We start from the raw sequence: 17,080 nt of genomic DNA on the forward strand, positions 1-17,080 counted from the left end.
ATCTATTTAAAATTAAACAAATTAAAAAAATTAATATATAACCGTCCGTTCCTTATCACACACCTATCTAAAATGTGGCAAATCAAATCGATTCGATTAGTTTAAGTAAATCGATATATCTAATACGCACCTAGTGAAACGTAGTCAGGTAACACTCCAACACCACCCAATGATTTTACCAAGTATATGCCCTTATTCATCAACGACTCTCTCTCTCTCTCTCGCCCCAGAGTCAGAGCTCGCAACAACTCTCATCTCTCTCTCTCTCTCTCTCTCTCTCTCATTCAACAACCTATACATACAACTACAATTGTAGTTGTATGTATACTCTCTGACTCAGTGCCCTCTCCTCCTCTCTCATCTCTCTCCCAAATCTCTAGGGTTTTGCAACCATGAGTCTCTCTGTTGCTCAAGTAATTTTAGTTCCAACTTTATTTTTCTATCGCTTTTGCTTGTATTGTGTTTGCGGGTTTTTGATTTGGGTTCGGATTGATTAATGCTGAGTTATTTATTTGTTGATTTAGGGTTTCACCAAGTCTTTTGCCATGACCGTGCTCTCCGAGATCGGTGACAAGACTTTCTTCGCCGCCGCGGTTAGTTAGTTACTGTGATTATGCCTTTTTTTTTTTTTTTTTTTTTTCCGATCTGATTGTTTAATTTTGTTTAGTGTTTGATTTGAGTGAATGTAATTGATTTGTTATTGGGAACTCATATTAACATCAATGGGTACAGGGGAGATACGATTGTTTGCTTCTATCTTTTCTTTTTCTTTTTTCTTGATTGGGTTGGGCTAGGTTTTGCTCTTTTAAGTTTACAGATTAATAAGATAAAGACATGAGCTTTCCATCCATACGGCTAAGAAATTATTGATGTAGAATGGGTTAAGATTTATGTGAATTCAAATCTTATAGTAGTCTAATGTAAAGTGTAATTAGACCAAATTTGTGGGTTTTACTTTATTTATTTTTTCCTTTATAAACCGTAGACGAAGTCAGTGTAATTTACCTTTACGTTTTTATTCCTATTTACTTACCTGCATAGAACAATTTGGAAGCAGAGTAAATTGCTAAAAGGGATTAAAAGGTTAATTAAATTTTGAAAGAAAAGAAAATGCATGCTGTACATGCGGAGAGAACTGTGAGATGTATTGGAGTAGACCCATGATGCCCTTGCTCTTTCAAAAGGCTTAATTTGGCATATTTTACTTTTCTAGGGGTTCAACAATTTATAGGTTTTCTAGGTTTATTATATAAAATGTGAGAATCTGGGTGGTAAGAATCAAACTGTAGAGCTTTTCTTCGTTTTCTTTTTTTGTGGGTGGGGAAGAATGAGAACATGGTTCCTGATTTCCACAGGTTTACAAGGCTGAGAATTAATTCTATTTTCTTTACCTAATATTCTTCTAGATCTTTCCAAGATTGTTTGTTTGGTTCTCGTATTGGAATGGCTGATTCTTTTTTTCTTCAATTGACTGATAAAATAAACTGCCTGGCTTGCTAGTTTGATGTTATGACAAGGAAGACAAGTGTTTTTTTGTTTTTGTTTTAATTTTAATTTATTTATTGTTTTCACTGTAAGTAATACTGATACACTTTCCCTCTCCCTTTTTAGCTTGCTATAGGCTTTGTTTGGTAGGGGTTATTTTTGGCTTATTTAAGCTTTTAACTTAATTTAAGTTATTTTGGTGTGTTTGGTTTAGCTTAATAATACAGATTATAACTTTTTATAAGTCAAAAATTAGCTTTTTCTTTGAGTGGGAGAGGAGAAACTTTTCCAATCAGCTTAAGCGGACATCTACAATTTGAGGGGCAAAATGACTTAAATGCCCCTCACAATTTCAAGTTATTATAAGTGTACCATGTATATAAATCAAAACACTCTCATTTTTGTCTCTTGCACGAAACTGTCTGGCGATTTTCGGCAAACCAGAGTTCTCTCTCTCGCACGAACATGAACCAAAAATCTCTCTTTTCTCTCTCTCTCTCCCTCGCTCTTTGTCTCTGTCTTTGTCTCAATTTGCTACACCCATGGCGCCGTACCTAGGGTTTTTCGTCGTAGATCTTGGGTTCGGAGGGTGGAATGTCACCTCAAATCCACACAGATTTTAGATCTTGAAGGAGCAGTAGTACATGGTGGTAGCAGATTGATCTCATGGGGTTCAATCAATGGGATATCATCTGTGCAAAACCCATTATTGACATCCATTAATGAGTCAAATGGGCCTTCTATGTTTATGTCATCCTCTTTCTCTTTGTGTTTGGCCTCTTCAGTAATGGATGACTCTAATGATGTCTCTATTTCACTGTTTTGACCCACTGCCACTTCAGAGATTTTACAAGTTAAAGATGGCAGTGGTGGTTGTTGATCTTCTTGTGGTTGTTCTTGTTGGGGTTGATCATGATCCGTTGGAGAAGTAGGTAGTGGCTTGTGGGTGAGAGGATCAATCCCCATCTTCCTCAGTTTTTTCTTGATGTGCCCGTTGGAACTAGGGTTTTCAGTTTTCTTGTGTGTGTGTGGAGGTTTTCAGTGTTTTTTTTAATAAAAATAATAATAATTAATGAACAAAAAATAATAATTGATGCTAATTAAGCCATTAATTGACACTAATTAATTTATAATGAAAAAATGAAAAAAATTATACTAATTGGTACGATTAATAATTTTAGTATTAATTGATGCTAATTAAAATTGACACTAATTAATTTATAATGAAAAAATGAAATAATTTTATACTAATTGATACTATTAATAATTTTAGTATTAATTGATGCTAATTAAAATTGACACTAATTAAATTATAATGAAAAAATGAAATAATTTTATACTAATTAATACTATTAATGAAATGATAATTTTTGTAATATTAATTATATGAACTTTTATTAATGAAATAATTTTTTTAAATTAAAACTGAAAAAAATGACAAAATAATCATTTTTATATCATGTAAGGGCAAAAAGGACAATTACACAATAAAAAGTTATTTTACAGTTTATTAACCAAACACTACTCAGCTGCCTAAATCCATAATTCCACAGCTGAACCAAATAGGTTAACAGCTTATGTTCATAGGCAGTGTTATCAGAGGCGAGCCTAAGCGCTAAGCGAGGCGAGGCTTTAGCGCTTCACGCACCCTGAGGCGAGGCGAAATGGTGAGGCGATGAAGAAGCGCCTGAAGCGAGGCTTAGGCGATGAAGCGTGACGTGAAACGAAGCGATGCTTTGCCAGTTTTTTGCCTGATTTCAGTTTAAGTCATCTGGGCCCTTCATCGACAAAGTTAATTAGTTTTATAGTTGCTTTCTACTAAATGAGAAGTCCAAACCCTAGATCGCAGTCATTACAGTTGAGTTCACCTCCTGGGTTGACATTGAAAGGCATACCGAAGTCGACTTCACCTCCTGGGTCTTCGTCTTCCTTCTTCGGACGTCGTTACAGGTGAGTTCCTTCTTCTTCTTCTTCTTCTTCTTCTTCTTCCCTTCGACTCCACCTGGGTTCACTGTCGGACCCCCCCTTCTTCCCCCCTGTTCTTCCTTTGTTCATTTTTTTCTGCTTTCCTTCGACTTCACTTGGGTTCACTATTGAACCCAGTGTTAAAATTAATTCAATTATTTTTTAAAATTAATTTTTAATTCGCAAAAATTAATTTTTACAATTAATTCAATTATTTTAAAAATAATTTTTTTGTTCAATTAATTCAATTATTTTTTTTTCCGTGTTAACATTTCAATTAATTCAATTAATTTCCTAGTTATTTTAATTTCTTAGTTATTCAATTAATTATTTTAATTCAATTAATTTGTTTAATTCAATTAATTCAATTAATTTGTTTATTTTAATTCAATTAATTCAATTAATTTCTTGGTTATTTTAATTTCCTGGTTATTCAATTAATTATTTTAATTGAATTAATTTGTTTAATTCAATTAATTTGTTTATTTTAATTCAATTAATTTCCTGGTTATTCAATTAATTATTTTAATTCAATTAATTCAATTAATTTGTTTAATTCAATTAATTTGTTTATTTTAATTCAATTAATTTCCTAGTTATTTTAATTTCCTGGTTATTCAATTAATTATTTTAATTCAATTAATTTCAACTATTTTAATTTCTTTATGTTCTTTAATGTTGTTAAAATATGTTCTTTAATTTCTTTATGCTGAAACATTGAATTGCTTGTTTATGGATATTTAGGCCTCGTTTGGGAACCCTCCATTTTAGCCAAAAAGTCAAAAAGTTACTAAATTAGCCAAAAAGCCAACAACTCATACCAAAAAGTCAAATATTCTCTTTTCTCTCTACTTTTTGTACATCTTTTCGTAAAAAGTCAAAAACTCATCCCAAACATACTAGTTTTTTTTAGCTCATATTTTAGCCAAATAGCCAAAAAGTTACTAAATTAGTTTGTTCCCAAATGAGACCTTAGTATTTGGAATGATAACTGCATGATGGTTCTTGAAAATATTTATATTTTTGTCTATACCATTTATTTTTAAAAAATATCATTTCTAGTCGCCTCGATTCGATGAAGCCCTCACCTCGCCTCGTCGCCTCGCGTTTAGGCGTTAGGAGACCTTGTCGCCTCGGTTCGCTTTTCGCCTTAAAAAACACTGAATCATAGCTATAAGTCATAATCTATTAAGGAATAATCTATTAAGCTGTAATCTATAATCACTTTTTCATAGCTCTACCAAACGGGGCCATAATTGCTTTAACTTCCACCTACGTATGCAACTGGGGCACTGGAGCTAAAAATATTTGGAAATTTTGCATCTGTGAATGGAATTTTCTTGCTTTGATTTTATTGTATCATTTTCTCATTTTGGATAATATTAAAGTATGTTTACATCCAGTCATTAGGATGCTTTATGCTTGTAAGCCTTGGTGTAGACATTCTTTGGCCGATATTTTATATCATCAATGAATTTGTCCAAACACATGCCCTAATGAAGAATATGGATTTAAATATACTTTGATTAACATGGTGATTGGTATATTATATTACAGACAAGAGTGTTTTTTTTTTGTTTTTTGTTTTTGTCTGTGTGTGTGGGGGGAATTTGGCATGGTGTTAGGCATTGGCATCATGCAATTACCATTAACATGCACTGTAAGTCTGTAACAAATGTTTCTTTTTGCTTGGGAAAAGTTGTTGGAATGCACTCAGGAAAACTTGAGGGCCTACAAACTTTGGATAAACCATCTTAGCTAGCCCATTGGTATAGGAAATATGAGGGCAATTTTAATTTTGTCTGGTGTCAGAAAGACGAATAAACTAATGCATATCAAGTTAACCAATGTGTACTTTTTGGAGGAGAAACTTGTCTTCGATGTTTGCTAAAGTGTGAGTGTTGGGAGTTTTGCCTTCACAATGGAAATAGTGCATTGATGGTCTAGATGATTGTATCATTAAAGATTGCATTACTAAAACGCTCACTTCTCATTGCTCTTAGCAGCTTGTACTTAAAATTCATACCACAAGTTTTTGAGTTCATTTGTACTGAAGGAATGAGCATTGTCCGGTTAACAATTCTATAAATAGTTGTCCAGAAACATTTAACTGAACCCCCGTCCACTTATGAAAACCATTGTCATACAACATACCTGTTTTCTCTAAGAGTCTAATCCCATCTCAATGTGCTTGATGAGAAGCATTCTTTAATTATTCTTGAACTAATTCCTGGAATCTGGCAAACACCTAACTTGCCAAACAGGAAGATCCACTTCTAGCTTCATTTGCACATTTTGATAATATATTGATTTATAAGGGCAATTATAGCATGCTGGTGAACTCTGCGCCATGTGATATTTTTTTTTAGACATTGCTATTTTCCTGGATTTTCTTTCCATATGTTAATTTGACATTATGATGCTTGTTTGTTTAGATATTGGCAATGCGCTACCCTAGGAGACTCGTCCTGTCAGGGTGTTTAACAGCTTTGATTGTAAGTATTTTCTTGCTACTTCTTATCTATATTTGCTTGGTTGTTGACCAATGACCTCTTCCTCATTTTTTGATGTCTTACAATCAGAGAAAATTTTTGTTGATCTGTAGGTGATGACTATTCTTTCTGCTGTTGTTGGCTGGGCTGCTCCAAATCTGGTAAGAGTGGCTTAACTTTTGGATGCTCACAGAGGACGTGTTACTGATTTGGGCTAAGGATCCATTGTCCAAATCTTCTTGTTTCTCTGTCCCAAAACACTCAACTATTGGATTCTGAGAATCTTGGGGTATGAATCCCAAGATATGATCCAATGGACATGACTTTTTTGGGGACAGGGTGACACAGGATCCCTTGAGCCAATAAAACCTATCTTTAGAACTAATAAATAAGTTAAAGGCAGGTTTATTATATGTTTGATCCTTTGTTATTATGATTCGCGATTTGAATCGTACGATTCGAATCGTACGATTCGATTTGATTCAGTAGGTAATCGATTCAAACAGGTTGTGTGAATCGCAAATAGCTATGAATCGTAGGTGAATCGTGAATTGATTTGATTTGCTAAAATTGATATTTGGCTTTTTTTTTTTGGTTTTTTATTGTTCGAAAAGGGTTCACACAGCTTTTTTAAGGTCTCTAGGATTACTATATATCATCTTTTGACTTTCTCCCTCCCTATTTACTCTAAAATACTTAAACCTTAGTAGAAAAAAAAAATTACTTTCTCTCTCTACAATATTCTAGGCTTACATATTTAATTTTATCTAATAAGTACTTGCATTTACAAAATGAATTTTTTGAGGACATCAAGGGAGATTTTTGAAAAAGCTCGAAGATTTTGGTTTTTTAACCTTGTAAAAAGTTAAAATATTGTTGTTGAGTTATTGTTACTTGAAATTGAAAGTTTGTCTTTGTTTGCTTTCTTTATTAAGAACGGTTGATAAGAAATAGTATCTAAAAGGGAAAAGATGAATTGGTAAACATGGGAACCCGTGTTAATTTCTTACCCAGACCACATGATCATCATTTAAAACAATATTTTTATTGATTTAACTCTAAATATTTCATATTTATTAGATATATTTAATATCTAAGTGTGTAGATATCTTTTGTATGTAATTAAAAAAAGGTGACCGAATCTTTATGATTCACGATTCGGTTTGATGCACAATTCGGTATAATACCATTTTGATTCACGATTCGAATCCCGATTTGAAAACTATGGTTTGATCTATAATGGTTGCATTCCTAGTTTGTGTATGATATTGTATGATTTCTATTCTAGAAGACAAAATGAAGCTTAAGTCATATGTGATTTATTCTATAATTTCTGCTGCAAACGGCGGTCAAGTTCTTGTATATTTTTTCTAGAATTGTTGAGCACACTTTTTTGTTGTTGTTGTGGTGGTGGTGGTGGTGGTGAGTGTTTAAGGCAGACTATTGTCCCTTTGTTTTATTTCTTTGTTCTTGTTTTCTTGTAATTGGTTTATACTATGTCAGCAATTGTAAACCTTGCAGATCTCTCGTAAATGGACTCATCACGTAACAACATTGTTGTTTTTGGGGTTTGGTCTATGGTCTTTGTGGGACGTAGTTAAAGGAGAAGGGTAATGAATTATTTATTGTCCGTTTGCCTCCTTCACTGTCATTTTGAATAGCCATTAGTTTTGATTACCTTCATCTTGTACACTTTGATTTGCTTCTATTAAAGACTGATGTTGTTTCACTCTCCAGGGAGGCTGAAGAATTGGCTGAAGTTGAAGCGAAATTGGTTTGTTTTTCTTTCCCCTGAGTTATTCTATATTTTCATCATGTGCTTTCTAACCGTTACCATTCTGGTGCTACTAGGATGCTGATTGGAGAGCTAATAAAGGAAGTACAAAACAGGGTAAAAAGGTAAAATGAATGACAGCCTTGTGCATGAAATGTGGTGACACTGGTTCCTTTGACCAAGGGGACCAGAATATTTTGTTTGCATTCTATTTGATTTTTCTAGCTCCTACTTATTATTCTACTTTTTCTTCTTCTTCTACTTATTATTATTATTATTATTATTGTCATTGTCATTTTGTTCCTCTTGCTTTGTATCTCTGGCTGACCAGATACTGACACTGTCTTGCTATGTTTTGTTTCTTTGTCTTTAGACCATTTTAAAACTGGTTATGTGATAACTACTAAAAAATTTCAGGGGATGCAATATCTGTTTATTGTCTTTTTTGTGTGCAAGATTCCCAATCTACTTTTCCTGTTTAAAATATGACTAAGCAACTCCCTCACTAAAAGAGTTATAGAAATTGCATGAATCACTAGTACTGAAAGGATAAACTAAAGCAATTGTATTGTTGGGTCCATGACTATGTTCTGTACACAATAATGGGGTGAATGACCATGAGCTGGTGCTTTGGGCCATCTTTTAGTTTGTGAAATTTCTGCACAACATCTTTTTAAGTTTTGTTTGTGGGCTCTTGATATATTAACGCACTAGTAGATACAAAGAGAATGGTGTCTATTTTGTAGGTTGAAAATTTCTGTTTCCCATCGTATGTGATATAATAACTTATTCTTTGCATTAGAAAGGGAAAAGGAATTCTCAATATGTTGGTTCTTTGTTTGCATGGAGATCACGAGTTATAGAAATTACATGCAGAGATGTGCTGTACAAGTTAATTTATGTTTTCGCCTGTTAGTACTATAAGTTAATACACAGAGGAGCTCTTTACAAGTAGAAACATTGAACCCCCTTAGCAAACCATCTACATACCAAAAAGCAGTAGAAGGGGGAACAAGACAATTCCTGGAACTTCATTAGTCTATTTATTCAAATTCCCATACCTATCATCCAATCTATTAAGGCTTTCACTATCCAAAATCATTGTGTAGGGGAGGACACTTGCTTGGCGTCTTGAATGGCTGTACTATTTTTTCCTTTATTATTGATAGGAATTCTCTTGTTAAGACCCTATAAATCGATTGAAACGTCATATTCATACTAGAACCATGATGATTCAACAAAATCCTAAACTAAGCCCTAGAATTCCATGAATAAGAACCTTTGGATCATCACGTCGCTTATTCCATGAATAGATATATATATATATATATATAATGACTGAAAATCTAAAAAAACACAAAAACAGCTTATCATATTGTGGAAAGTAGAAAGTGCATGGTCAATTTTGGTACAGAGAATTAAATTTTTTGTTACAGAGCCAAGTTGATTTATGAATATTTTTCATTAACTGTTTTCACATGACAAGTGCATGGTCAATTTGGACTCTCATTGTCCTTATTTTATTGGTTTGGTCATCATGAATTTGGTTTTCAATCTCATCAAGCAATTAGAATTTGAACTCTGGTATATGGATTTATCGGATCCATTCTGTTTGGTGTGTTGAAGACATCAATCTGTATTATGTTCTTTCAGGCTAATGACGATTTAAAAAAGGAAAGGCGACAATTTCTCACTCAGTTCTTCTCACCCATCTTTCTAAAGGTTATGATTTCTATCAATTGTTTACTTCGACAAGGCTAACATGCTGCTACTAGTTATTTGATCTATGTATCATGACCATGGTTGTTAGAATCTTACGATTCAGAATTCTATTCATACGATTTGATATGACTTTTAAGCAAAATGATTTGATTCATACAGTTTAATTGAATCTTAAATTAAGTGAATCTTACAATTCAATTGCAATTCACTGCTACTCAATGCTACTCAATTCTGTTTGCAAAATGCATGGAAGGACATCTTTTTCACCAAAAAAAGAGATCAACAATTATATTGATATATGTGATTTCATATGTATATACATATATATATATATATATATATTTATTTATTGATAAATATATGTATATGTATAATTTAATTATATTGATATTTATTTCATTTTAAATACTACATGTGTAGCTTTATATGTATATCCATATATAAAGTTATATATTATGCTAAATAAAGTGAATCTTAAGATTCATGATTCACTATTTTAGCAAAGCGATTCACGATTCACAATTTGACGACAATGATCATGACCATTTTACAGGCATTTTCCATTACTTTCTTTGGTGAATGGGGTGACAAAAGTCAGGTAACCATGAGAACATTTATGTGTATATTTCACATGTAACTACCACTTTTGCTTGCTATTTTACACTGCGCATATACCTTTTCAGATAGCTACCATCGGCTTGGCTGCAGATGAGAACCCACTTGGTGTTGTCCTTGGTGGAATCTTGTAAGTCTACAATTCTCTCTGCTTATATATGAGTTGTTTTGGGTCTTAGGTTTTTTTTTTTTTTTTTTTTTGATAAATTTCTTTTTCCTTGTGACGAAATTTGTCTTATCAAGGGAAAAAAAAAAAAAAAACACTGCAAATTTGAAAACACTCTCTCTCTCATGCACAGTTGTAAACCAGCCACACCCACCACCGCACTAGCCCACATGCACAGATACACATCTACCCTCGTGCCCACATAGGTTTGTGATTAATGATGCTAGGACAGTATATTGGACCCTTTGGATCTTTCATGAATTGATGATTGTTACTTAAAAGATTGACAGGACCTTTACGGACACAAATTTCTTGGTTGCATGAAACCCTAAAACTGGCGGCAAACATTTGTTAGCACCCTCCTTTTTTCACCTGAGCGAAAATCATACTTAGGTTTTCAATTTCACCTGGAATGTGTGACCTTTCCTGGCACTAGTTCTGAGTTAACAATGTCTCTCAGACTCTCACTAATTTTGTTTACATTACAATCTTGAGAAAATATCTGTGATACTCTTTAGAGTTAAGGTAATAAAATGACATTTAATTTTTATTATGTTGGACTGATTATGTTTTGCCTTTAACAGAGGACAAGCATTGTGCACTACTGCTGCTGTCCTGGGAGGAAAGAGCTTGGCATCTCAGATATCTGAGAAATTTGTAATTTACAAAATTTTCATTTTTGTTGTATCACATTTGATGTCCTTTTTGTTAAATTAGCTGTAACCATGTAGTCTTGATTCTGATGCAGGTTGCACTCTCAGGTGGGGCTCTCTTCATAATTTTTGGAATCCAATCCTTCCTTGCGACTGTTGAGTCATGATGTCTGTAACATTGCTAATGGTTAGTATTACCAACATTATCATCATGGTACACATCTTTAATAAGATAGATGCTAGGATGGTGGCGTCAGAATAGTTACTGGCCTTTGGGGCTGTCGATGAGTCAGATTAAGTGCTGATCCGACAAGATCTGAATCTGAGTACACATTCCATGATTCAAAATCAAATTCAAATCCAAGTATGTTTTGTAATACTACCTTAATTAGAATTTACCAAAATCCATGATCTGAGTTCTATCCAATCCGAGAGTAATATGAAAATAAGGGTTTTTAAGATCTATATTAATATTATACCATATACTACCTTAAGAATTTTTCTATTCATCCTTTTTATATAATATATTATTACAATATCAGATATCAATCAGATTGATTTACTTAGATTAAAGTATGATATGATTAAAGTTTTTAAAGGCGAAGTGTAATGTGATGCGTTTTATCCTTTGTGAGGGTAGGTGTAAGCATTAAGGAGTTGAGGCATAAGTATTTTGAATTTTAAAATTTTCTATTCAGTAAATAAATTAAATATTTTAAAATAGTACAAAAAAAATTAAAATTTAGATATGAAGGTGTAAATACTTTTCTCCTTGAGATATCAAAGATTTCACTGCAGAGAAAGACCCTCATTGGAAGTGAAATAGGATTTTTTTCTTTTTTATGTTTAAAACCGACTAAGTTTAACAAGAGCCAAGACAAGCTCTTCATATGCATACTTATATGCTTATTTGGAAAAGGCGTACAAGGGGCATTTTAGTAGCCCACCTCAGACTGCACTGTGCAGGTATTTGGGGAGTATTATCTAAAAATTGAAGCCTCAATACATATTGACTTAGCCTCACCTTGAGGCAACTTCAGTAAAGCCTGTTAAAAGTTTTGATTTTAGTTGGGTTTGCTAAACCGGATTGCTATTCAAATTCATTGAAATACAAAATGTACGTCCATTTTAGTGGCCTATTGACAGCCCTACTGGCCTTGCCTTGGCATGCACAAAGGAAGCTGACACTACCATTTTGGCAATTGGCTAAATTAGCCAATACAAAAAGTCAACTCATTATTTTTATTTTTTTGCACGTCTTTTTGTAAAAAAATTAAGAAGTTACCAAAAAAGTCAATTTTCAAACGAATCCTTAATTTGTAAGAGCTCAAATTTTAAAAAGTATACTGCTGACTCCCTTATGTGTATTGCTTTCATACAGATAACAAAGGATAATTGTGAAGGTTAAAGAGCAAATACATTTCAACATTGTGAGGGTTCTTTTCCTTTCACCACTGCGGAGGGTCATATATTTGTCATAAAGGTGATTCACATAACCAGAAGAGAACTGGTTTTTAGAGCTATGATATATTTTTATTACAAGGATCAAAGGTCAAAGTTACTCCATGCTGGCATTTTGGAGTGGATTGATAATTTGTTCCTTTAGCCTCAAGACTTATCTTTTATTTTTTTTTTATAGGTTATTTGATATAAATTTTTCTGGATATTTGACTTGACTTAGGTATTAATAGGGCATCATTCCATGCACTAAATTAACCATTTTTGTTATCTATGTTATTGGATTTCACTTGGAAAAGAAAATTTTCTATACTGATGGATTGGTTCTACAACTATGGGTTTTTAAGTACATCCTCTAATGCGTATATTAGAGGCTAAACAAATCTAATTCAAAATTGTTGTCTATTTGAAAAAGGTCTCTCTTGTTAAAGATACTCCAGGGAAAATTGTGCTAATTCTGGATTCCATTGCTGCAGTGTGTAATGCAATCCTTGTATGTTCCTTGTAAAAGAAGGAATTGGTGTTTCTTAAAGCTGTTTGATTGATTAATTAGATTGGCTCCAGGAGTCATAATCCTGGGAAGGAATTTTGTATTTTCTTTTATTAAAAAAAGGTTGTCCCTGCACTATCAAACATGGTGTAAACCCTGGATTTTGGACTAAAAAAAAACTTGGGATTATCCCACGTTGCTTAAACAGTAGGGTTAATTGACATTGATGCATGTTGAATGTTAAATTTCACTGTCAATTAGTATTGGTCAAGCTGGGGTGGCTTGAACATACTGCAGAGCGTGGAGGAGTAGATAAAAGCTGACAAACTGGTTTGGTAACACAAGTAGATGAAAATTTTGAGAAGGTTGGACGAGGGTTTAGCCTTCTGGGCCTCAATGAAGTAAAGAAAAAAAAAGGGTGTAGACATCAGAGTTGTTAGATATGAGCAAAACATTAACCTTCCCAAGGGCATTCTTTTTTACACATTCAAATATTAAACAATACCCTAGTACACTTATTAGTGTTTGCCTAATTGTATTGATGATGGAACACATAACCAATCATTTGAAGTAATGTTGACGAACTTGCTTTTCGTTTGAATACGGGTAAAGATGTAAAGTAGTGCATATACAATCTGTGACTAGCTTGGACCTTGAACAACATAAGCACGACTCATTCCTGTCCCAACTTGTTGCTGCTGAAATTGTTGTGGAATTTGTTGGTGTTGGTGCATCTGTGGAAGCTGTTGTTGTTGTCGTTGTCGTCATTGTGGTGGTGGTGCTTGCAGTTGCTGCTGGTGTTTGCAACTCTTTCTGCTGTTGTTGCTTCTGAGTAGATATATGTGGCTTGGGCACAACCTTATCGTAAACCCACAACACAAGTGAATTTGTAATGTAATTGGAGAGTATAGAGAAGAGAGTAAATCCAAAAGCAAAGTCCATGAATGATCCATCTTGAATTTAGTTTCAGTATAAAAGGCTAGAAAAACATGTGTAATAACAGCAATGTCTGTGATGGTAACTGTATTGCTGCATACTAGAGATTCAAAAAATGGCAGCCCAAATTAGAAAATCCAGGTTAATTGCACACTGCTACGTGAAAATGTAAATATATATATATATATATATATATATTTTATCAATATTGTCATTATTGTCTACAAACATTTGATGTGTCACTGAGGAAGATTGAGGAATATTGTGGTAGTGTAAAAAGAGAGATTTAGTGCTTGTTTGGCATCATTTAAAAAAGACAAAAAGTTAAAAAGTCACTAAGGCATAGTTTGAGAAGTTGGTTTTGGTGGGTTAGGGGCTAAAACAGTCACAAAAAACAAAATAAGCTATTTTAGCCAAAAAAAAACAAAATATCAATTCCAACCCATAATCATTACACTTCTCTCTCACAAAAAAAGTCAAAAAGTCAAAAAATCCTTCCCAAACCAGACTTTTTAGCCCTAGGCTAAAATAGCCAAAAAGTCAACCCACTTCCCAAACGGAGGCTAAAAAAGTAAAAAAATTTATACTATTCACAATGTTTGGGCGAGAAAATGGGACTGAATACTCAGAGGGCAAAAGGACATTTTTGCCCTTCATTGACATATTAAGAGAAAAAAAGAAGAAGAAAGTCAAACAATGCACCAATGCAGCTCAGTGCATTGAGAGGGGAAGTGACAAGTGCTCAGTGCTTAGTGCACTGTCAAAAGGGTAGGAAGATAATTCTGGTATTTCATACATATTTTAATATATATTTTTTTCGTAAAAAATCAAAAAGTTATTCCAAATATCTATTTTTTTTCTTTACTTTTTTAGCCAAATAATAAAAAAGTGCACTTATATCGTTCATCCCAAATAACTTCTTAGTGGTGGGTATTTGAGTAATTTTATTTTTTTCTGTTAGGTTAGTTGTAGGAAATTTTTTGACAATAAGATTTTGTAAGTTTCATGAGAGGAGAATTTGTAATTATTCAAAATTTTTAATATTTTAATATCCTAACCTTAGATGTCTAAATTTAGGCTATGCAAAATATTCTCAAAGTTCCAGAAAAGTCCCAAAATGGGTGAGTCGTCAAACAAATCAAACCAAGACTTTCCTATGAATCCTGTAAACAGTGCTTTGCGTTTTAGGAGACCGCAAGGGACACCCTCAAAAAACCCTCAGATTCACTGAAGGGACGTATATATCTCTCTCTCTCTATTGCCACGTTCCATGTCTATCTTCCCAAAACCCACAGATTAAATAACATTTAATGCTTTTTAATGAATAGAAGAACAAAATAAACAAAGTTGAATGACCAATGCTCTATGTATTAATTAATAATGTGATATAATTTAAAATATTTTTGATATTTATAATTTATATAATGATTGAGGTCAATAATAATATCATAATTAGTATTAATATACTAATTAATATATTAATTAATACATATAATGTCACTCAAATTGAATAGACAACATGGCATTCTGCGACCTTCCATATGGTTTGGTTTACCAACAACCCACCTTTTGAATTAGCCATTGGTGGTGTATGATAATAGTTTATATCAATATCAACTTTTATAATTCTGCTCAGTTTATTTATTTGTAGAGAAATTAATTATAAAATTAGATATAATTTTCACATAAATATAGTGTAGGACTCATAAAACGTAATATTCACCTTATGTGAAAAGATTATGTTATATATGAAAATTAAAAAATTAATAATTCAAATAATCAAAGTGGAGCCCTAGTAGGTCCACAACCGAACTGTATAGGTCAGTCACATTGTAAACCGGAGATCATTGCTTTTAGATATGGATCTTATTCATTACATAAATTATTCATCTACTAATTTTTTTTTTTTTTTTGTACATAAAATTACTGAAAATAAATATATAGAAACACCTATAGAGACCTACATTATACAATGAAATTTTGGACAAAAGGAAATATTGCAAGGATTAGAAAAAAAAAAAATATATATATATATATATATTTGTCTCTCTTGTGCTCCTTAACCTAGAAGATAAGTTAAACAATTGGAGAATACACTTGACAAATGAAAAAAAAATTGAAATGGAAACTTGCATGCACATTGTCTATATTATTATACATAATAAACCAATGTACTTGAGATGTGTACATATAAATTTATATATTAATAACACATCTTATCCTTGAAATGAAATGCCACGAATATTCGACATTGGGGGCTTGTATAAAAACAATGTGCGTCTTGTTTGTTTGTTGGCATAAAATGATAGTATTCTTCTTCTTGGGCCATACTTATCCTTTATTTATTCTCCAAGCGGCCACGTCTGAATCTGTGGCTGGAGCATCCATGCAAGGTTACGGGCAACCCTAATGATTGGTTTTAAAAATAAAGTTTAAGCTCTTGAATTTGAATTATTTTAAAATGTTGTTGAAAATTTATCTCTTCGTTAATTTTAAAGTCTCGAGATTAATTGAGCTATTTGCAGCTGATTCAGACACTCAATTATTAAAAGGTAAGAAAACAAAAAACGAAAAATTCCTAGCTAGCTACCGATTGTAATGGGCCATGGCATAATCCAAGGGACAAAGCATGATATTATAATTGACAGTAAAAATAGTAGTAATAAATATGTTTGGTTGAATTTTTAAAATTTATTTATATAGGTATTTAAAAAAAATTAATTTGACAAAAATATATGTTAAAAAAAATTTTAAATTAAAAAATACTTTTTATCCCAAAATAGAAAAAAAAAATGTTAAGAAATATTTTTAAATTAAAAAAATACTTTTTATCCCAAAAAAGAAAAAAGTATCCCAAAAGGGAGATTTATAAGGAAATTTAATCTAACATCCCTCTCGAACTTTTAATAATAGAAGAGAATAACAATATTTTTTTTTAGCCCAAGGTCCCTCACCCACACTCATATATCACACTCACTCTCTCATTTCTTTTAATCGATCTAGGTTTTGAATTGTGATTCTGTCGAAAAACTATGCTTCTTCCAGATGGTGTTTTAATGGGCTTGTGGAGATACTTGAAGCATTAACACAACCGATTGTTCGATTTTCCATCACGTGAAACCATCGAAAGTGCGAAGCCAAACAGAGCCAAGCCAAACAGGATAGAGTTTATCATTGCTGATTGCTAGCATGACTGTGACATTAGGGCTTTGATCTCTAAAATTTGAAGTTATTTATGTATTTTGCCCGGTTTTGCTCAATTATTGTTGTATTAACTGATATATATATATATATATATATGAATATAATTTCTCTATGAGTCTA

At 32.6% G+C, this 17,080-nt stretch overlaps 1 protein-coding gene across 1 annotated transcript; it reads left to right on the plus strand.

Annotated features, from left to right (window-relative positions):
- Window positions 1-132: 132 nt before the first annotated feature.
- Window positions 133-12,633, plus strand: LOC114285664 (GDT1-like protein 4). The gene is made up of 13 exons (XM_082870952.1): window positions 133-413; window positions 525-593; window positions 5,886-5,945; window positions 6,056-6,103; window positions 7,464-7,552; window positions 7,680-7,716; window positions 7,794-7,841; window positions 9,370-9,438; window positions 9,992-10,036; window positions 10,122-10,183; window positions 10,804-10,876; window positions 10,968-11,059; window positions 12,254-12,633. The coding sequence occupies exons 1-12, from the start codon at window positions 393-395 to the stop codon at window positions 11,037-11,039; spliced, it is 693 nt and encodes a 230-aa protein (XP_082727078.1). The 5' UTR covers window positions 133-392; the 3' UTR covers window positions 11,040-11,059; window positions 12,254-12,633.
- Window positions 12,634-17,080: the final 4,447 nt, after the last annotated feature.

This window comes from Camellia sinensis, chromosome 5, assembly GCF_055761805.1.
Source record: "Camellia sinensis isolate YWXY chromosome 5, ASM5576180v1, whole genome shotgun sequence".
In the NCBI taxonomy this organism is placed as follows: Eukaryota; Viridiplantae; Streptophyta; class Magnoliopsida; order Ericales; family Theaceae; genus Camellia; species Camellia sinensis.

Bases quoted from the DNA above. Each gene is read 5' to 3' on its own strand.
- LOC114285664 (XM_082870952.1), top strand. From the start codon at position 393: ATGAGTCTCTCTGTTGCTCAA. The intron at 7,717-7,793 runs GTTTGTTTTTCT...TGGTGCTACTAG, and splicing joins CTGAAGTTGAAGCGAAATTG to GATGCTGATTGGAGAGCTAA. The intron at 10,037-10,121 runs GTAACCATGAGA...ATACCTTTTCAG, and splicing joins AATGGGGTGACAAAAGTCAG to ATAGCTACCATCGGCTTGGC.